At 52.2% G+C, this 21611-nt stretch overlaps 1 protein-coding gene across 1 annotated transcript in view; it reads left to right on the plus strand.

Moving 5' to 3' along the window:
- SIPA1L3 (signal induced proliferation associated 1 like 3) overlaps nt 1-21611 on the plus strand; it is a 96795-nt gene that overhangs the window by 56236 nt on the left and 18948 nt on the right. Inside the window, exons 14-16 of the mRNA XM_007471106.1 lie at nt 664-782; nt 3441-3868; nt 16069-16290. Of these exons, the coding sequence (XP_007471168.1) occupies nt 664-782; nt 3441-3868; nt 16069-16290 (769 nt within the window). The remainder of the gene's footprint in view (nt 1-663; nt 783-3440; nt 3869-16068; nt 16291-21611) is intronic.

Raw genomic sequence — 21611 nt, forward strand, 5'->3', positions numbered from 1 at the left:
CAGCAGGAAACTGGTTAAATAATTGATGTCCATTCACATGATGGAATACTGTGCAGCTATTAAAAAATAAGATCACTTCATGTTCAGTTAACTTATGTGAAGGTGTATTATGAAGATACAGAGCAAAAAGCAAGTGTAAGTATTATTTATTTGTAAAGTAAGAAATCAAGTTGTGAGACAGTGCTTATTATGATTCCACTTTAATTTAACCAAAAAAAGCTACCACACGTTTAAGCAACAAAGGAATGCGACCTTGGTTATATAAAGAATCTTATTCACCAAAAGACAGTCAATCCCGTAGAAAAATGGGTAAAGGATACGAGCAAGTAATTTACAAAATAGAAAATGCAAATGACCAGTGAGGATGAAAACGTGCTCAAGCTCCTTTGTGGATGGAGGACTGTCGGAGGGCTTCGCGAACTTAACGCATGTCAAGCACTAGAATGGTGCCTGGCACACGGTAAGTGCTCAGTAAATATTGTTACCGAGTGTTGTTAGACCCCAAGACGAGTTGATGGGGGTCATGGCCGTGTGTGAGCTGAGCAGACAAGCTGGCAGAGGGGTGGGACCATCCAACCACATTAAGGACCAGATTCTTTGGGTGAACTTGGGCCGGAGCCTGAGTCACCCCTGACCACTGGTGTGTCTCCTGTCTTAATGCAGAGCCTTTGTGGCACGTGCCCGCCCAGGCCCGGCTCTCGGCCATGGCTGGAAGCAGCGGGAGCAAGCACACCTCCAGGCAGGACACAGCAGGCAAAGATTCCCCCAACAGGCATTCCAAGGTGAGTCCGGGTGCCGCCTGCCAACCCCGGGGAGCCAGGGCTGTGGGAGCTGGCCCCAACCCCAGGGAGCCAGGGCTGTGGGAGCTGGCCCCAACCCCAGGGAGCCAGGGCTGTGGGAGCTGGCCGCCTTACCCGCCCTGACTGCCTAGGGCTGGGAGGCTTCACCTGGGTTTGGGCCTCTGAGCAGCACACGTGAGCACATGCTCCACCTCTGCCCCCTTCCGCTCCAGCAGAGGGGCGAGGTGCCTGGTCTGGAGTTAGACCCAGCCAGGTGCACATCCTGGCTCCAGCCCCTGCCATCTATGTCATCTTGAGCAAATACCTTCAGCCCCTGAAGCCACAGTTTCCTCATTACCTCAGCTGTGGTAGGTGTGTCTTCACCAGCTCGGGCTGCTATAAGAAAAATACCACAGACTGGGTGGCTGATGAGCAACAGAAATTTATTCCTTACAGTTCTGGAGGCTTGGAAGTCCAAGATCAAGGCGCAGGCAGATTCAGTGTCTGGTGAGAACCTGCCTCCTGGTTCACAGACGGCCTTCCCTCCACCTCATGTGTGAAGGGAGCTCTCTGTGCTCCCTTTTATAAGGATATAAATACATATATGGATTTTATAACCCCATTCATGAGGAATATATAAACATAATATAGGTTAAATATGTGAAAATATATAGCAGTTTTATAATCCCATTCACGAGGGCTCTACCCTCATAACCTAATCACTTCCCAAAGGCCCTCCCTCCTAATACCATCCCACTGGAGATTAGGATTCAGCCTATGAATATTGGGGGAACACAGACTATTCAATCTATAGCAATAGGTTAACTGCTGTAACAGACAGCCCCCAAATCTCAGTGACCTCACACAGAAGAAGTTTATTCCCCTTTCAAATAACAATTCAGTGTGGGTACTCGGTGAGCAGCTTTCCACATGGTGGTGATTCAGGAACCCAGGCTCCCTCCCTCTTGTAGCTGTCCCTCAGGGCCTCAGAGCCCTCCCCTGGGTCCCTGCCTCTTTGCAGCAGATGAGGGTAGGAGGGAGAGGGAAGATTTTTGTGGCTCAGACCTGGAAATGGCATAAATCACTTTTTTTTTCTGGCTGTGTTGGGTCTTCGTTGCTGTGTGCAGGCTTCTCATTCCTTGAGGTGGATTCTCTTATTGCAGAGCTCAGGCTCTAGGCGCACGGGCTCATAGTTGTGGCGCACAGGCTTAGTTGCTCCGCGGCATGGGAGATCTTCCCGGACCAGGGCTCGAACCTGTGTCCGCTGCATTGGCAGGCAGATTCCTAACCACTGTGCCACCAGGGAAGCCCTGACATAAATCACTTCTACCTATATTGCACTGGCCAGGACTCTTATCACGTGGCCACAGGTCACTGCAGGAGGAACTGGGAAATGTAGTCCTGTGCGCCCAGGAGAAGGAGATAGTTTTGGTGAGCACTTGGAAGTCTCTTCACATCTGTTCATTCAGTGGGTGTTTGATGGGCCCGTACAATGTGCCAGGCGTTGGGACCACAGTGTTGAAAGAGGGCAGATGCACCCCTGTGCTCACAAAGTTGGCATCCCAGTGGGGGCAGCAAGCAGTAAGCAAAGAAACAGATTTCATTATATAATGGTAAGAACCAATTCTTGCTGTGAAAGAAAAACAAAGTACAGCTAAGGGAAAAGCGTGTCAAGCACAGCTACTTTAGGATGAGGTGGTCAGAGAAGGCCTTTGAGGAGGGAACCTTTAAGCAAAACCTTGAATGAAGTAAGGAGCAACCTATGAAAATATCTGAGGGAAGAGCATTGTAGGCAGAGGGAACAGCAAGTACAAAGGCCCTGAGGGGGCAGTGTGCCTGGCATACTCAGAGAACAGCGAGAAGGCCAGTGTGGCTGGAGGAGGGTGATCAAGAGGGAGGCGGGAGATAAAGTTAGAGACCAGAACCTGGAACCAGATCACACAGGGCCTCAGAGGCCATGGTGAGGACTCTTGCTTTTCCCCTGAGTGAGCAGGGAGAGGACATGAACTGACGCAAGTGTTCACAGCCTGTCTCTGGCTGCGGGTAGGGAACAGATTGGGGGCCAGGGGTGAGGGGAGACAGGGACAGGGAGTTGGGAGACCAGGGAGGAGGCTCCTGCCGTGGTCCAGCAGGAGGCAGTGGTGGACAGGACCAGCGGGGAGCCACAGAGGGAGGAGAAGTGGCAGCTTCGGATCTGTTCCGAAGATTCAGGCGACAGGATTCGCTGTTGGACTAGATACAGGTGTGAGAGCAAAAGCAGCGTCGAGTGACTCCACGGCTCTTGGGTGGAGCAGCGAAAGGACGGAGGTGCCATTATGAGACAGGCAAGAGGCAAATTCAGGAGGGAAGGCCAGGAGCTCAGTTTTAGATGTGTTCAGCTTAAGCTGTGGGCAGCATGTTGCATATGTGCTGTCATTTATCCCTCTGATCAACCTCATGGGGCAGGGTTATTAGCAACCCATTTTACAGATGTGGAAACTGAGGCACGGGGAAGTTCGATCAGTTGCCCAAGATAGCAAGGCCAGTAAGTGGGGGAGCCAGAGTTCGAAGCTCTCTGGCTCCAGGGTTCACACTTAGGGGTGGGGAGGACCCAGAGAAGGAAGTTTGCCCCCCACCCCCCTACCCAGAGTCTAGGAATGACACACTTCTCCTGCCTTCCAGGGAGAGCCTCAGTACTCCAGTCATTCCAGCAGCAATACCCTCTCCAGCAACGCGTCCAGCAGCCACAGCGACGATCGCTGGTTCGACCCCCTGGACCCACTGGAGCCAGAGCAAGACCCTCTCTCCAAGGGCGGCTCCAGTGACAGTGGCATTGACACCACCCTCTACACCTCTAGCCCCAGCTGCTTGTCCCTGGCCAAGACGTCTCGGCCGGCCAAGCCACACAAGCCCCCGGGAAGTATGGGCCTCTGTGGAGGCGGGCGCGAGGCTGCCGGGCGGTCCCACCATACAGACCGGCGTCGGGAGGTCTCGCCCGCCCCTGGGGTCACTGGCCAGAACAAGGGCTACCGACCGAAGCTGTACTCCTCAGGCTCCAGCACCCCTACAGGCCTGGCTGGGGGCAGCCGCGACCCACCGAGGCAGTCCAGGTAAGACACTGAATCTAGTCCAAGTCCTTCAGGGGGACCCTGACCACCTTCTGCATCCCTCACAGTCCCGACAGTGGTGTTCCCCCCGCCCAGAAACATGCTCACAGATGGGAATGCTCGCACCTTAGTTTGCTTACAGAGTTGGGAGACTCGTGGACCACCCCCTGCTGCCATCCATTGGCCTTTAAGGATCCCGGTAGAGGGAGGTAAATCCCTGGCTGTCTGTCTCATCTGTCTCTGGTTCACTCTGACCCTCAGTCTCTTTCCTTTTCTCTCTCCTGAGACTAGTAGTTTTTACACTTTCTGGGAGCCACAGACTGTTTCTGTTAGGAGTGCATTTGTCTGGAGGTGATAGGAAGCCTGACCCACGGTGGCTTAAACAAATAGAGGTTTAATAGTCCCCTTTTGGGAAGTCCAGAGAGGGCAAAGCTGGGCTGGTGCAGCAGCAGCTCAGAGAGGGCCTCAAGGCCTAGCAGCCGGTGTCTTCCTGCTCCATCACCCTCCTCATGCTGGCTGTGACTTTCTGGTCTCCAGATGGCTGTGGTGCCCCTGGGGGACATGGGGACAGAGAACAGAGGAAAGACGGCAGCGTCTGTGTAGCTCCGTGTCTGTGGAGAAAGCAAAAGCTTTCCCAGAACCCCCTTCAGCAGGCAGTGTCACATGGCCATCTCAGCTACAAGGAAGTCTGGGAGATCACGGGTTAGCCTTCCAGCCTTCATAGTAAAGGGCAGTGTGGTCTCCAGACAGTCCACTGGAGAGCTGTTCAACACAGATTCCCCTGACCTACTGGGTGGGGCCTGAGAGTATGCGTTTTTACAAAGTTCCGTGTAGATGCTAATGTCGCTGGCCCTGGGACCACGCTTTGAGAACCACTGGTAGAGAGGCAGACAGGGTAATAAGTGAGAACGAACAGGCATTGACTAACCAACAACCTGGAGTCTGAACCACACATACTTTGCGAATGTGCTGAAAGCCACGAACTGCCTTCTGGAAAAGTTCTGCCGTCACAGGACTCAGCCCGGTCCAGGGACCCCTCAGAGGTCTGCGGCCCCAGGCAGGGATTACTATGCTGCAGTCCCCAGTGTGCACCCCTGAGGCCACCACCTCCTTTCTCCTCCCTGACCACACCTGAGCAGGGGCCAGCCCGTGTCCAGGACCCCCGTTAGGGGTCTTCATCTCCCTTGGCTTCCTGACACCTTGGCCCATCCCCAGACCTGCGCCTCTCTCCACACAGGACACGTGCACCCAGGCAGTGGCCTCAGACCTCCTTGACCACAACCCACAGTGGACCTGGGTCTTTGACTATACAGAAATATCTATATATTTTTAAAAGGTGAAGCAAAAATCTCCCTAGCAGTTCTTAGCCTGACCATGCAAAGCCCTTTAATCCAGTCTACTCTGTTTAGAATGTTTGAACTCTGCTCCCTACCTCCTTAAAGGATCTCATGACCTAGCAGCCGTTCTCTTGTTACCAAACTCAGGTTCTGCTGCTTGACACTCGAAAGCCAGTATTGGAGAGACAGGTGTTGATTGGAAAGGAAAATATGCAGAAGCGTAAGGGAGTTTAGCTGTTGTAGGAGTTAAAGTATAACTAGATTCTAAGACCAAGGGGCTGCTTACACTCTGACAGCCTTGGAAACCAAGTATTTGAGAGTGTCTGACTGTCAGTGCTTTCCCTCACTGTGGCCCTGGTCCCCCTGGAGTCAGGAGCCAGGAGAAGGGTGAGGGTGGAGAGAAAGGGTGCCCCAGGGAGTTAGGTCTCTGTCTGAGCCAGCCTCCCTAGACAGATAGATGTTAATCATTTGAACTCACGGACTCTTTTGAACAGCTCCTTCATTCATTTATTTATCCATTCATTTCATTCACAGATATTTCTCAGGGATTTGTTGTGTCCCAGGGTCTACGCTGAGAGCTAAGGAGGAGTAACGAGCAAATTCAGACGAGGCCCCCAGCCCTCACGTCACCCACCATCTGTTGAGGGAGACAGACTAGAATCAGGTCATCACTGAGACAGATGTCAAAGTGCGCCCGCCGAGAGGGCCTCGGTGCTATGGGGGTCCCAGGTCCCGGCTGTGGTAGCCCCTGTGTTGGGCACAGGCCCATGTTAGCAAAGCTCAGTAGCTGTAGGGTTTTGGAGTCTGTGATATAAAGGCAGCGGTGCTGGGGAGCAGACTATGTCTGAGGCAGGGGGGTGGGTATAAAATTACTCTGTGTCTGAGAGAAGGATTTGCTGAACCCAGAAGTGAAGGGAATAAAATGGGAGAGGAACCTGCTACAAAAGAGGGCCCTGCGGTTGGGAGCTTTAATTTGCATGCAGACAATTGATGCTAATTGCAAATCATTCTTATCTACTCATTAAAGCTGCTTCCTGAAGTTTTCTCCTAGGCAACCAGGCTTTAGTGTAAAGCAGCATTTCCCAAAATGGGGTGCTTGAGGTGGTTTGGGTGGTGTGGGGAGGAAAATGTTTTATTTTAAATGGATATTAGGAAAAGCGTTATCAACCCATCCCCTGATTTTACAGATATTGCCTTGGACAAATTAAGGAAAATTAAATGAGTTGATTTAAAGAAGTAAACGTGTTCATGGTAGATGAGAGCGTGGACTCCAGAGTCAGCCCACTGGGGTTTGAGCACCACCCCACACCGCCTTGTCTTGGCTGTGTGGCCTTGGGCAAATTACTGAACCTCTCTGGGCCTCAGTTTCCTCACCTGTGAAATGGGGGCCCTGTCACTGTCCCTAACTAAGGCCATGTTGATGTCCCTAGCTAAGGCCCTGACACTGTCCCTAACAGCCTGGGCTGTCCTGAAAACTCTGACGCTGTCATTAAGGCCCTGACGCTGTCCCTACCTAAGGACCTGAGCTGTTTCTAACTAACGGCCTGAGCTGTCCCTAACTAAAGCTTGACCCTGTCACTAATGCCCTGACGCTGTCCCTAACTAAGGGCCTGATGCTTTTCCCAACCAAGGCCCTGAATCTATCCCTAACTAAGACCCTGAATCTGTCCCTAACTAAGGCCTTGACGCTGTCCCTAACTAAAAGCCTGACTCTGTCTTACCTAAGAACCTGAGCATCAGCACTTTATTTAGGGACAGCGCCAGGGCCTTAGTGAGGGCTCAAAGTCAATGGGGGAGACACATCCATCCCATAGCGGTCAGGGCCAGGGTGACGGAAGTGTTCAGGGTGTGGGAGCCCAAAGGAGGGGCCTGACGCAGTATGGGAGGTGATTTCCTGAAGGAAAGAGGCTAAGCTACTGGGAACTAGGAGGGCAGAGCGTTCTAGGCAGAGAAGATGTGCAAGTCCCACCTCACCCTGCCAGTCCTCCCAGAATCTTCCCATCTCAGTAGGTACAAGTTCCCAGCAGGTCGCTGAGCACCTGTGCTCGAGGGCCCCACACGTGCCTCTGCCTGCCGCTAGCCACACTGCCCCTTGCTCGGGGCAGCCCAGCAGCCCTGTGCTTCTGCTGTCATCCGTCCATTCCCTGGGGCCGAGCCGGAATGACAACCTGCTGCCCGGTCTTGGCTCCCTAAAGAGAGGCACAAGCGCTCCATAGGTGCCCTTGTGTCTACTTCCAGGCCCTTTGTAGCCCAACACTTTGCGTTCATTCACACAGCAGGCGCCTACTGTATGCTCAGCCCTCTGCCGCAGAGGGCCCCCGCTGTCCTGGCACTGACAGGGTGCCAGGGGAGATAGCATGTAAATAATTACAAAAGCAATGAATCAATTATGCTAGGGGAAAGCCTTCAAGGGAGACCTCCTGGGATCTGAGAGTGGATGTGGTGCAGGGGCTGGAGGGGGTGTCTAATCTAGGCGGGGGGTTGGGGGGCAGGGATAATTTCCCTGAGGAGGTGTCATTTCTGCCACAGATGAGAGGGATAAGGAGGAGGGAGCAGGTGAAGTGGTTTCAGGGGGACTGATGATATACTCTTGATGCAGTTATGTGGGTGTTTGCTTTGTAAGTGTTTGTTAAATTGTACATACATGTTTTGTACACTTTGTTCTATGTGGGCTATTTTACAATTTTTTTAAAAAAAGAGCAAAAGGAAAGATGATGTGTGGAGAAGGCATCCCTATTAGAGGGAGTAGCATGTGCAAAGGCCCTGGGGTGGGGAGGAGGGTGGGTGCCATCAGGTCACTGAACACAGGCCCCTTGGCTCAAGTATAGAAATTGAGGGGGGGCAGCCGATGGGAGGTTGGCAGGGGCCAGATCACACAAGGCACTGTCAGCCACATTACAGAGTTTGGATTTGATCCTAAGAGCTGTGGGCAGCAAGGAAAGGCTTCAGCAGAAAGGATAATGCAGGGAGATAGATGTTTTGAAAGATGGTGCCGGAGGCGCAATTGCAGAAGTCTCAGGGATGGGTCCGAGGCCGAGATGTGAGTGAGAAGGAAGGGGACCTTGACTAGAGAACAGAGCAACTGTGGATGTGTCAGCAGGTGGCACCACCAGGACCTAAGGAGGGAGGGAGGCAAAGGTCCAGGACAGTGTCTGCTGCAGTGTCGGGAGGCTGCTGCAGATGGGGAATGTTGAGATTCTTGAGAGAGAAGAGGAGAGCAGGGCTGCGCAGGCCTGAGAGGAATGTTATTCTCACATTCACTGACACCAAAGCACCCACTGTGTGCCGGGTACCGTTCCAAACATGGCGATACAGCAGGGGACAGAGTCGAGCTTTCTTTTGTGGAGCTGATGTTCTCCTGGAGAGAGAGTGAGGCAGACAGACAACTGAGCAGCCGTGTAATATTAATATGCCAGGTGGAGATAAGGTCTGGGGAGAAAACCAAACCGGGCAGAGGTCCCAGAAGGCCTCTAGGAGGAGGTGATATTTTGCAGGAAGCATGGAAGTGATCCAGGCAGGGAAAGTAGCACATGCTGAGGCCCTGAAGGTAAACTCGTTTGCAGTGCTCTGGAAATGCTCTGGTGGCCAGACAGGCCAAAGGAAGGCAAGAGGTCTGGTTTGCAATGTGGGCAGGGGCCCAGCTCTGGCAGGCTTACCAACCACGGTCAGATGCTGGGATTTGATTCTGAGGGACGTGGGAGCCATGGGAGCACATCATCTGACTTATATTTTAAGTAGATCACTCTGGGCTACTCGGGGGAAAGTGGACTGTTTCAGGGGTGGGGGGATTGAGTTCACCAGCATAATGCGAGGACTGCAAGGAAAGGGATGGGCCCTGCCATGCCCAAACCCCCTACCCACTCCCTCCCTGCGCTGCAGCCCTCTCCGTGGAAGCCACCGCAGCCTGTAGCAGCTTGTGCCCCAGGATGATTCCACTGACTTCACAGACTCTCCCCCGAGACGTTCGTCACGGGAGCCCAGCTTCCAGGCACAGTGCCAGGCGCCAGTGCCTGCTGTGGGCACCGCGATGGGCTGAGTGATCCCAGGCGGGCAGCCACCTGCCCCACCGCCCTCTCTCAAGGCAGCATACACTCCAAAGCTTCCTGGGCTTCCTGAGCAGTTTGTCAAGAGCTGTTTAGAGGCACTGAGAGGCTCTCCACCCCATGTGGAGCTGACATCGCAGGGTGTTCCCAGGCAGGCAGGAAGCACGTGACGTTGCTTCCGCGGGTGGGGCTGTGGTCTCCGGGATACCCTTCTGGGCTCACGGCCCTGAAAGGTGATGTGAGGGCCTTGGCATCCACTGGGGCCAACCCCGCCTCTGTTGGCTAGGAAGCCGGGGTCACACAACAGACCTACTCGGAGAGAGTCGCAGTCAGCTTGGGAAGAGGAACGCAGGCCATCTCCAGGAACTCAAGGGAAGGAGGGAACCTTGCAGGGATCTTGGGGCTGGGGCAGGGAGGAGTGCAAAGGCCCTGAGGTAGGAATGTTTCTGGTGTGTTTGGGGAACAGCTTCCATGTGGCCAGAGCAGAGTGAGCGAGAGGCAGAGTGGGAGGATCTGAGGGCAGAGAGGGGTCGGCGCAGATGGTGTGGGGCCTTGTGGACCAGGGGAGAGTTCTGACTCACCCTGAGCAGAGGAGGGCGGTGGTTGCACTCAGGCGTTCACAGCCTCCCTCTGGCTGTGTTTGGGGGCGAGGGCAGGAGGAGGCCGCTGTGATGATACAGGTGCACGGTGGTTGTTGGAGGTGGCCAGTGGTGGTTGGATTCCACACTGATTTTGTGCCAATGAATTTTTCTCCCATGTCATCTCTGCTTCCACCTCTGAAGACCTACTGTTTTTGCTCACAGGCCGCAGGGCAGAATGTTGCTGCATATGGCTCCTACACTGAGCCTGATAATTCCAGCCACGTGCAGGGACTGATGCAACCCTCAAGCCCGACACCTGGGAGAGAGGGCGAGATCAGTCCAGCAGTTAAGGCCCCACAGGGGCCCACCTGGGGTTACCTGGGTGAGCAGTGTTATTTCCCAGGCTCTGGCCTCTGGCTGCCTGTGTCCAGGTCACAGCTCCACCACTCATCGACTGTGTGATCTCCACCAGGCTCCTTAGTTCCTCTGAGGTTCACTTTCCTCATCTGTAAAATGAGGGTGAAGATGGCCTCTGTGGTCCAAGGCTGCGAAGATGAACCTACACCATGTGTTTAAAGTAGTTAGCACAGGGCCTGAGACATAGCTGGTCCAAACATATCAGCTGCTGCTTGGTTTTATTTTCATGTATTATGTATTTATCATGACTACCGTTGTCATTGAAAGTACAGGTTGGTGGTTAGACACAGTGTCTCTTGAGCCACACTGCCTGGCTTTGTATCCTGGCTCTATCCCTGGCCAGCTGTGTTATTTGGGGCAAGTTATTTAATCTCTCTGGGCCTCGGTTTCCCCCCCTTGGAACTTGCGGGGGGTGGTAGCTCCTGCCTCGTGGGGTTGCTGAGGCAACTAGATGAAGTGATGCCTATGAGATGCTTAGAACAGGGCCTGGCCGTGTTCACAGGCTCAGCGCGGTCACCACCATCACTACCACCTGCTCCGTCACTGCTCTTCCTCCTAAAGGCAAGGGCACAGCTCCCTTTGTGCCTGTTGCCCACCCTGGGCCCACCCATCAGCGCCCACGGGGGTGAATAGACCAAAGCATCACACATGCCCAGGCAGCTGTGCAATTTCTCCATCCAGCCTACAGTTTTTCAGCCTTTTTTTGTAAGCCACAGAACCTTTTACTCCAACAAAATCTTAACTGCTCCCCCGAGATACAACACAGATAAGCGCACAGCCTCTCTGGGTGAGGGTGGGGTCGGAGCAGGATGCCCCCCACCCCCGCCAGTCCTAGCTGAGCCCAGAGCCCAGGCTTTTAGCCCCTGGACGCACCACGTCCCTGTATATCTGCAGCTCGGGGAGCATGCCCTGGTGCCCGGGCCTGTGCTGAGCACTGTGCACATAATGATCTTGTGAGGCAGGTGCTGTCATTGCCTCAATTCTCAGAGGAGGAAACCGAGGCTCACTGAGGGGAGAGGGCTCGAGCAAAGAGCACAGTGTGTCAGGGGAGCAGCATGGCCCATGTTCTCATCCACCACGAGGTGCTGCTTCGTTCTTCAAGCTGAGGCCCGGGGAGGGCACCTGGCCTCACCCGGTGCTTCAGAAGGAAAGTGATTGGCAGGTGGGGTAAGAACTCCACCCTGTACTCGTGGTCCAAGGGATGTGTGAGAAGGGGCGCCCACCTCAGAGGGCCGGGTCAAGATGCACAGCATATTCAGGATAGCTTTTTGTTGCCCTACTGTGTAGGGGGCACCATCCATTCCTGAGGTTGGTAGAGGCTGAAAACAGGGGCAGTCACGGGAATGCCTTTGCCTCCAAGCAACAAGAAATCCCAGCTCAGTTGGAGGAAGTCTGTTATCTCTCAGAACGTGAAGGCACAAGGTAGGAAGGGCCCCACGACTGGGTAATTTATTGACTCGAGGACCCAGGTTCTTTCCCTTTCTTTGTTCTGCCTCCATCAGCCTGAAGACTGGCTCCCCTCACAGTCTCAAAGTGGCTGTCATTCAACCAGATAGTCACAGTGTCCAGTGGAAGAACAGGTGATATTTGCTGCAAGTGGTCTGTGTTAGTTTTCTAGTGAAGAAATCTTCCCCAGAAGTCCCCTGGCACACAGTCCACACTCACACCTGATGTCTCACTGGCCAGAAGTAGATCGCAGACCTACCCCAGACCCATTGCAGACAAGTGGCATCAGCCATTCAGGATTTGTGCCCTGGGCTGGGTGCCAGCCAGGTCACCTTCCTTAAGGATGAGTACAGTCGGCCTTCATTTACAGGGTAATGGGATTAGCCTGACACCCAGTGCCTGCCACAGGCCTGAGGAGGGGGCGAACCCCTCCCAAAAGAGGCAATGGCTGGAGCCAGCTGGCAGACACAGAGGCAAAGGGTGTTCATCTTATTCCTTTCCTTTTTATTTCAATCACCTCTTGTTTTTTTTCAGCTCGTAAAAGCTGAACACACCTGATGACAAGGTAGAGAAATATGTACTGTAGAAAGTAAAAGTTAGGGTTAAAATCAATTAGGATATATTTGTAGAGTGGGCCCTCTGCAGCTATTGAAGGGAGAGGGGCTTGTGTGGACTGACACGGAGAAGTCTCCAGAGCACCGTGTTAAGGTTAAAGCCAGGTGCAGAGCAAGCCCGTGATAGGCTGTTAGAAGGAAGGTTGTGCTTGTGTGTACTAGGCTCGCTGTTGAAAAAGAAGAAAGGGGGAGGGGCAAGGTTGCCTCGAAGGAGACCGAGGTGTCAGATGGCACTTCCTTTCTACCCTGCACCTTTTATATGGTTTCATTTCCCCCATCATTACTATCTCCAGAGGTAATCAGTTAGTGTACACTCCCCCAGAGATTTTTCTCCAAACCTGTACCAGCCCAGATCTTTCACACATTTTTGACCATTACCCAAAACAGGAAAAGCACTTTATATTACAATCCAGCGTGGACATCCAGAATAAGGTTTCACAAAACCACTTATCCTTACCTCACAAGAGGTGCACTGAAGTTTTTCATTCCAGTCTATTTCTTTTTTATTCTCCTCTTAGTAACAGTCAAGATCCACTAAGTTGATTTCATGACCCACAGTTGGGGAAAAAAGTGTACATTTCCTTTTCATAAAAAGATTCCCCCCAAAAAGCCCAGTAATCATATGGTATACGTACATTTTTTTTTTAATATATTTATTTATTTATTTTTGGCTGCGTTGGGTCTTCGTTGCTGCCTGCAGGCTTTCTCTAGTTGCGGCGAGCCGGGGGCTACTCTTCGTTGCCATGCGTGGGCTTCTCATTGCAGTGGCTTCTCTTGTTGAGGAGCACAGGCTCTAGGCGCGCAGACTTCAGTAGTTGTGGCACTCCGGCTCAGTAGTGTGGTGCACAGGCTTAGTTGCTCCGTGACAGGTAGGATCTTCCTGGACCAGGGCTCGAACCCGTGTCCCCTACATTGGAGGCGGATTCTTAACCACTGTGCCACCTGGGAAGCCCCCTATATATACATTTTAAGAGAAGAAAAAGCATGCTTTACACAATGGCTTTTTTCCACTTAACTGTAGCTCAGACATCTGTCCTCACCCATAAACAGAAATCGACCTCATTCTTCACACTGGCTCTGTAGATTTTGATCATATGTATGTGCTTGGAACGATCTATTAATCCCCAGTTAAAAGACATTCAGTCCATGTCCATGTTTTCTTGATTACACACAGCATTGCAGTGACAATCCTTGTATGTGCCTGCGTGTACTTGTGCAGGCTTTTCTGTGCTGTGGATTTCTGGGAGGTCAGATCTGTTAGACTAAGGCTGTATCTCCTTCAGTTCTCAGCTCAGACACCGTAGCCTCGTTGGGGAAGCCCCTGACCACCCCAGACAAAGTCCAATCCCGATGTTACATGCTCCATGGCTCCCTGGACATCCCCCCACCAATGTGCAACCTTGGGCCTGTTAGTAGATGTTGCTGAATTATAGAAAGTATATATAAGTCAGTCAGAGTTTGCTTTTTTTAATCCAGCCTGACAATCTGCCTTAGAATTAGGGTGTTTCAGCATTCACGTTTAATGAAGTTACTGATAATGATTGGATTTATATTTGCCATTTTCTTCTTTGTTTTCTATATGTTTACTGTTTTTCTTGCTCCTCTTTTCTTCCTTTACTGCTGCCTTTTGTGTTAAATAAATGCATTTTAGTGCACCATTTGGATTCCTCTTGATTTGGGGGACTATTTTTTTTTTTTTTAGTTGTTACAGTACGTGCCTTTTCAGTGTAATTCAGATTAATACTAACTTAATTCCAATAAAGTATGGAGACTTTTTTCCAATATAGCCCTATTCCATTTCCCCTCCTTTGTGCTATTTTTGTCATCTATATTATTACATCCATACGTGTTATTAACCCAACAGTATAGTGTTGTTATTATTGCCGTATACAGTCTTATGTTTAAGGAAGTTAAAGAAAAAATAAGGAAACATAAATCTATAGAGGTTTTTATTCTAATCCACAAATTTACCATCTTGGATCCTTCATTTCTCCGAATGGATTCAGGTCACCATCTGCAGTCATTTCCTTTCGGCCCAAGGACTTATTTTATCATTTATTAGGCAGATGTGCTAGCAATGAATTCTCTGAGTCTCTGTTTATCTGGGGACATCTTTATTTTGCCTTCATTTGTGAAGGATACTTTTGCTGGACATAAAAGTCTTGGTTGACAGTTTTTTCTCTCAGCACTTTGAAAATATCATTCCATTCCATTGTTGCAAATGACAAGTCGGCAGTTAATTGTATTGTGCTCCTCTGTATGTGATGAATCCTTTTCTCTTGGTGCTTTCAGGGGTTTTGTCTTAATGTTTGACTTTCACCTGTTTTTCTGGATGATGTCTTTATATTTATCCTGGTGGGGATTTGTTGAGTTTCTTAGATGTGTAGATGAATGTTTTTTATCTAGTTTGAGGAGTTTTCAGCCATTATTTCTTCAAACCTTTCTTCTGCCACTTTCTCTCTTCTCCTTCTGAAACTCTCAGTGAGCATGTGTTGATATGCTTGATGCAGCCCCAGAGGTTCCACTGTGGCAGAACCTGCCTGTTCACTGAGCTGGGCAGTGGGATGGGAGAGAGCCCCCGGGCCACAATGTCAGATTCCCTCTGTTCTTACCTGAAGTTCAGTTTTTCAAGCATAAACGATACTTGGATTCTTGCATGCCCTTGGTCAGTTTCCAGAGTGCTGAAATGATTGTTTTTATCAATTTTGTGCTTTGGGGGAAAGAATTTGCCAATCTCCTCATTCTGCCATAGTCAGAATCCCACCCCTTAATATTGCTAAATTGACCTTCAATAAGGATTTATTGACTTGCACTCCAAGGACATTAATTTTCCCATTAAAGACCTCTTACTTGAAGTGGAATTGGAATTTTATTTAAAAGTTTTAAAAGCTGATTCGCCTCAGTGGAATCAGCAGTTGGGTCCCCAAGAGTTGGGTCCTAGTTAACAGCGTGAGGTTCATTGTAGCATTAGCTTCACAGGAATCCAGCATTTGGGGTATCGAGCTGTGGTTTTAGATTAGATCAGCTGGAGTGGTGTCCGTCATGTAGTAGTGCTCAAAAAATATTTGAATGAAGAGGCATGGCAAGGTATAAGTTAAAAAAAAAAGAAACCCATAAGTTACAGAGCAAGTTATTAGCACAATCCCAGTTATTAAAACCAATTCTCCCACCCCTCAAAAAAAAGCTCCTGTTTTCTGATTATATGCACTTGTTTTGTTTTTTTTGTTTATTTGTTTTTGGCTGCAACATGCAGCTCGTGGGATCTTAGTTCCCCGACCAGGGATCTAACCCAGGACCCCCGGCAGTGAAAGTGCTGCGTCCTAACCATTGGACCACCGGGGAATTCCCAACACGTGTGTTTTTAATCATAAGAAAGGGTTAAGAAGGAAATAGAGCAAGCCGTAAACCACGGTCACCTCCAGAGACAGGCAGGTGGGACCCCCACCTTCAGCTGTGTAGGTTGTGCCTAGGAGACAGGGGATCTCTGGGGCGGGGTGGGAGCATCCACCCACAGGGGTGACTTTTTAGATTCACAGAGGTACCAACTGTGCTAGAAGGGCATCCCTGGGGTGGGATCAGGACTATAAAGGCAGCTTTACATTTTCTCCACGTAGACATCTATGTATTGGAGTTTTCCACAGCAGTTAAAGTACTTGTATCTCTCCTGGGTGAATGAAGTTTTGTTTCCCAAGAGGAAATTTAAACAGATCGGTTTTTCAAACAGTGGCATGGAATTGGCTTATTTCTCTCATTTTCACACTGCAGCGACATGAGCTCGAGGGCCGGCTACCCGACTCAGGTTCACAAGACGGCCAGCGCAGAGACCCCGCGGCCCTCGCAGCCGGCCCAGCCCAGCGCCTCCCAGCTCTCTGCCTCCGTCCCCAAGTCCTTCTTCTCCAAGCAGCCCGTGCGCAGCAAGCACCCAACGGGCTGGAAGAGAACAGACGAGCCCCCGCCGCGGCCGCTCCCCTTCACTGACCCAAAGAAGTAAGTGCCTGGGCGCCTGCTGAGACCCTGCCAGAGCCGAGCTCGAGCTCGGGCGTCTTGGGGTGGGGAGGAGGGTGACACCTCGTTCCCTCATTCATCAGGACACCGTGCCAGTCTACACACTGGGAATAACAGCTGTGAACAGGCGGACAGGGATCCCTGTCAGCTCGGGGAGCTGACAGTGCCCGTTGGGGAGGCGGACAGCAAATAGGGTAACTAAGAAAAGCATGCAGCAGGTCAGATGGTGGCTAGCACTGTGTGGCATGTAAATGAAGGCTGTTCCAGGCAGAGGGAACAGCAGCTGCACAGACCCTGAGGCAGGAGCATGCTTGGTCTGCTGGAGGAGGGCCAGTGTGGCTGCGATCATGTGAGCACGTGAGGTCAGAGAGACGATGGACACAGACCGGGAGGGTCTTGTGGGCCCCACATAAGGGCCTGGGCGTCTGCTGTGAGTGAAGGGGAGTCGCGGGAGGATCTGGAACACAAGAGGGACATGACCTAAATTGGGTGTCCACAGGGTCCCTGTGGCTGCATGCGGAGCATGGCCTGCGAGGGGCAGGGAGACCAGCGAGGCGCTGCTGCGGTGGTCCAGGCAGGAGACGAGGGGCCTGGAGCAGGATGGAGGCCAGGGAGGGTCAAGGGGGCGGTTTCGGGAAAGATTCTCTGACGTGGGAGCAGGCAGGCTTTGCTGGCAGATTGGCTGCGGTGTGCGAGAAAACGAAGTTGAACGTGATCCCAGGTCTCGCAGCCTGAAGGATGGATGGGCTCTCCTCGGGCTGAGATGGGGACTGAGTGGGGAGCAGGCTCTGGGGAGCTCAGAGCTCAGTCCTGGACAGGTTAAGTTTGCAACTAGAAGAAGACGTGGAGGAGGCAGTCGGGTAAGGAGTCTGGAGCTCCGGGGAGAGGTCAGGCTGGAGAGAGAAATTTGGGCGTCGTCAGCATAAAGGCACGAGGCTGGAGAGGAAGGGAGGTGTAGGACTCAGTCTGAGACCCCTCAGTGTTCATACAAGGAGGAGCCCGGGGTGACAACTGTGAGCCGTCAGCGGGACGAGCCCGGGAACTGAGCGTCGGTTGAGCCTCACAGAGGTGACTGGAGGGTGCGGGAGAGAAGGCAGGGCAGCATAGGAGGCAGCTGGTTTGCGGCATTTTGCTGTGAAGCGAGAGAGAGAGCAGAGGAGTCATCAGTGAAGAGAGGGTTTTTGTGTTTCTAAGTTAGAACATGATGATACCAAACATTTATCAAGTACTCACTGTGTGCCAGTCTCGGTTCCGAGCTGTCGTCCGTGAATTTATTCACCGAATCCTCCTCAACAACAGCTCCGGGAGGTGGACCTGTTATTCGTCCAGTTTTACTGATGAGGCACCTGAGGCCCAGAGGCTCAGAGCTGGGAAGGGACGGAGCTTGGATCAGAGCCTAGGAAGCTCGGGCCAAGGCTCCTCTTCAGTTGGGTTTGGGGGAGGTCTGCCCTCCTCCATCCTGTTCTCGGTGATGTCCTCTTTCATGACCTGGTTGGGGCCATTCAGAAGTCTGCTGGCACAGAGCTCCTAAGGAGAGAGGTGTCAGGAGACAGAAACGGGATCCCTGGAGATGTGGGCAGGGAGGCAAGCTGAGAATCCAGTTCACGCACCTCACTAACAGCTGGGGGCACCTGGAAAACTAGATTTGGATCCTTCGCTCCCCAGATTAAAACCTCCAGTGGCTTGCCCCACTCCCAGGATTAATGATAAAGGCTCACATTTACAGAGCACATATATTGTACCAGGCACTAGGGCACCGTGTGCTTTGCCTAAAATCCCACCTGGACCCTGCATGACCTGCCCCGTCACCCCTCTGCCCTCATCCCCTCCCACTCTCGCCTGCACTCACTCCACTCCAGCCACCTGGCCTCTTCCCACTCCTCAGACTTGCCAAGTACAGGCTGACCTCAGGGCCGTTGCACTGGCTTTCTCTGGTCCCTGGAATGCTCTTCTCCCACATCTTGTGGCTGTCTCGGGGAGGGGAGGGGTTTGGTCCAATGCCACCTCCTCAGACGGGCCTTCCCAGCCTTCTGTAGCCCCTGCCGTCATTCTATCACTGGTCTCTGTTCCACTGCTCATTTCTCCCACTGGAAAGCAGATGACTCTGTCTTGACTTGAAGCCACCTGGCACTGTGCTCCATCAGTGAATGGAAGGTATGAGCCTCATATCTCACTTCATTCTCACTGTGACCCCCAAAATACAGTAAGGCTCCCACTTTTCAGGGTAGCCGGAGGGTCAGGCCCTGTTGACCCCACTGTGCTCCTCCATGAGGGCAGCTCCCCTGGCCTTCCCTGGCGTATGTGCTGTTCCTCCTGCCCGGGTCCCCCGCAGCCCCACCTGGCTCACTCCTGCCCATCTGTAGTTTGCTAGGGCTGCCATAAAAAAGTACCGCAGGGCTTCCCTGGTGGCGCAGTGGTTGAGAGTCCGCCTGCCGATGCAGGGGACACGGGGTCGTGCCCTGGTCCGGGAGGCTTCCACATGCCGCGGAGCGGCTGGGCCCGTGAGCCATGGCCGCTGAGCCTGCGCGTCCGGAGCCTGTGCTCCGCAACGGGAGAAGCCACAACAGTGAGAGGCCCGCGTACCGCAAAAAAATAAAAAAAAAAGTACCGCAGGGCTTCCCTGGTGGCGCAGTGGTTGAGAGTCCGCCTGCCGATGCAGGGGACACGGGGTCGTGCCCTGGTCCGGGAGGCTTCCACATGCCGCGGAGCGGCTGGGCCCGTGAGCCATGGCCGCTGAGCCTGCGCGTCCGGAGCCTGTGCTCCGCAACGGGAGAAGCCACAACAGTGAGAGGCCCGCGTACCGCAAAAAAATAAAAAAAAAAGTACCGCAGGGCTTCCCTGGTGGCGCAGTGGTTGAGAGTCCGCCTGCCGATGCAGGGGACACGGGGTCGTGCCCTGGTCCGGGAGGCTTCCACATGCCGCGGAGCGGCTGGGCCCGTGAGCCATGGCCGCTGAGCCTGCGCGTCCGGAGCCTGTGCTCCGCAACGGGAGAAGCCACAACAGTGAGAGGCCCGCGTACCGCAAAAAAATAAAAAAAAAAGTACCGCAGACCAAGTGGCTCAACAGCAGAAATGTATTTTCTCAGAGTTCTGGAGGCTGGAAGTCGGAGTCAGGGTGTCAGCAGGGTTGGTTCCCTCTGCGGGCTGTGAGGAAGGCTCTGTTCCACGCCTCTCTCCCAGCTTCTGGTTGACTTGCTGGCAATCTGGGGGATTTCTAGGCGTGTAGGTGCATCACCCCAATCCCTGCCTTCATCTTCACGTGGCCTTCTCCCTGTGTGCGTGTCTCTGTGTTCACATCTCCTCTTTTTATAAGGACACCAGTCGTTAGATTAGGGTTGATCCTAATTGCCTCATTTCGCCTTGATGACCTCTGTAAAGACCCTATTTCCAAATCAGGTCACCTTCTGAGACACTAGGGGTTAGGACTTCAACATCTCTTTTGCTTGGGGGACCCGTAACACCAGCCCTCAGGTCTCAACACAGACACGCCGTCCTCGGAGAAGCTCTCCCATCCCCCACACCAGGCTTATCCCTCCCACTGACCCCTCTCTTCTTCCCTTCCTCAGCCTCTGCCCCAGGGCACATCAGGCAGTCGTTTCCTAGAGACTTGCTCCCTCCCTGTCAGCCCACTGGACTGAGGGTTCTGGGAGAGCAGAGACACCCGAGCCCCATCCAGGGCCCAGCACATACACAGTAGGCACTCAGAAAACATACCTGGATACATGACAACTGTAAACAAACAGCAGCCCCCCCTTTCCCAACATAAAATCCAAAGAAGGCTTTTTACATATGTATGTGTGTTGTGTAAACATGTAAACTAAATATATAAAATACTGGGGGACACAAAATAGTTTCATGGTTTCTTATGTTTATTAATTTAGTTACAGATACATTTTTTAAATCACATGCATAAAATAACATGTTAATTTAGAATTCATGCTTTTGTCCACACACTCCCATTTCGGAAAGCTCTTTTATTCAAACTCTCCCTGAGCATCTTGGAGACAATATCTTTGTCATTTAAAGACACTTCTGAGTCACCTAACCTAGTTTTCCAGAAAACATTGTCTTTACTTCCAGCTAAATTATTTGAGGCTAAAACGTTTTTGTTTTTTTTTTTTTAATCTGTAATTCTGTTGCTGAAATTTTATCCCACGGCAAAAGAACTCATTTGCATAACTTATTTACCTACATTTTCTGATACCTCCCCTGCCAAGTACTGTCATAAGCCCTGTACCTACTTTAACGCATTTAATCTTCACTACAGAACAATGAGGTATAGGTACTTTGTATCCCATTTTCCAGATAAGAAAAATCGAGGTACAGAACGGTTAAGTCACTTGCCCAAATTCACTCAGTTAGTTAAGGTCAACAACTGCAAATATTATGGTTGTTGGTTTTATAATCTGTCCCTACAGGTCACCACATATTATGAGATTATCCCCAAAGGAGTAATTACCAAATCTGCCTCCTTTCTCATTGATTCTGGTCAGGGACCTCTAATGCATCCCCAGAGGAATGGAAAATGGCTGCGGCCGACACGGGGGCGCTGCCTTTCAGCCAGGCTGCTGGCTAGGGCTTTACCAACCTGGCCCCATTGATCCTCCCAGCGACTTCCAGAGGAAGAGGCCGAGGCACAGCCAGAAGTGCGTAGCCCAGGTCACCCAGCTGCAAGTGGCAGAACCAGGATTCACGCCCAGAAAGATAACTACCAGAGCATCTCGTCTTAGGAGAGACTCAGGGAAGACTTGCTTGCATCCAAGGCAATGACGTGCATTTTCTGAGGACTGACTTGGATTTGGGCACGTGGTCTGTTAAATGAAAGACAGAATGAGCTGGTGAGGGACAGAGGGGACACTGAGGGGACCGAGAGCACCTGCCACGGAAGGTCCCTCACCTTGGCCCCTCTGCTGCAGGCCCTGGTCAACCCTGGGGGTCGGGCCAGCAGCTCTGCCTCGGGAGATGGCCAGACAGCCCCGTTTTGACCGCTGTGTCCCAAGACGCTGAATTCTCCCAGCCAGTAGAGGAGCAGAACAGCATGGGAGTCGGGGTGGGACTCGGCTGCTTACCCGCTCCTAAACCCCTCAGTTCCCCTCTCTTTAAACTGGCCTGACGGTCCTCCCTACCTCCCAGTTGTGAGGATTTCCTGAGTTAATCCATGTGAGGACCCCAGCACCGAGGTTGAGCTGCACAGGGCTTAGTGGTGAGGGACAACTAGGCCGATGGGTTGCCAGGCTGGAGCCCGCAGAGCAGGAGGCAGAACCAGCGGCCCTGCGTCCTCAGCCGTCCTGGGCACCTCCTCCC

The sequence above is a fragment of the Lipotes vexillifer genome, unplaced genomic scaffold (genome assembly GCF_000442215.2).
Source record: "Lipotes vexillifer unplaced genomic scaffold, Lipotes_vexillifer_v1.1 scaffold182, whole genome shotgun sequence".
NCBI classification, from domain to species: domain Eukaryota; kingdom Metazoa; phylum Chordata; class Mammalia; order Artiodactyla; family Lipotidae; genus Lipotes; species Lipotes vexillifer.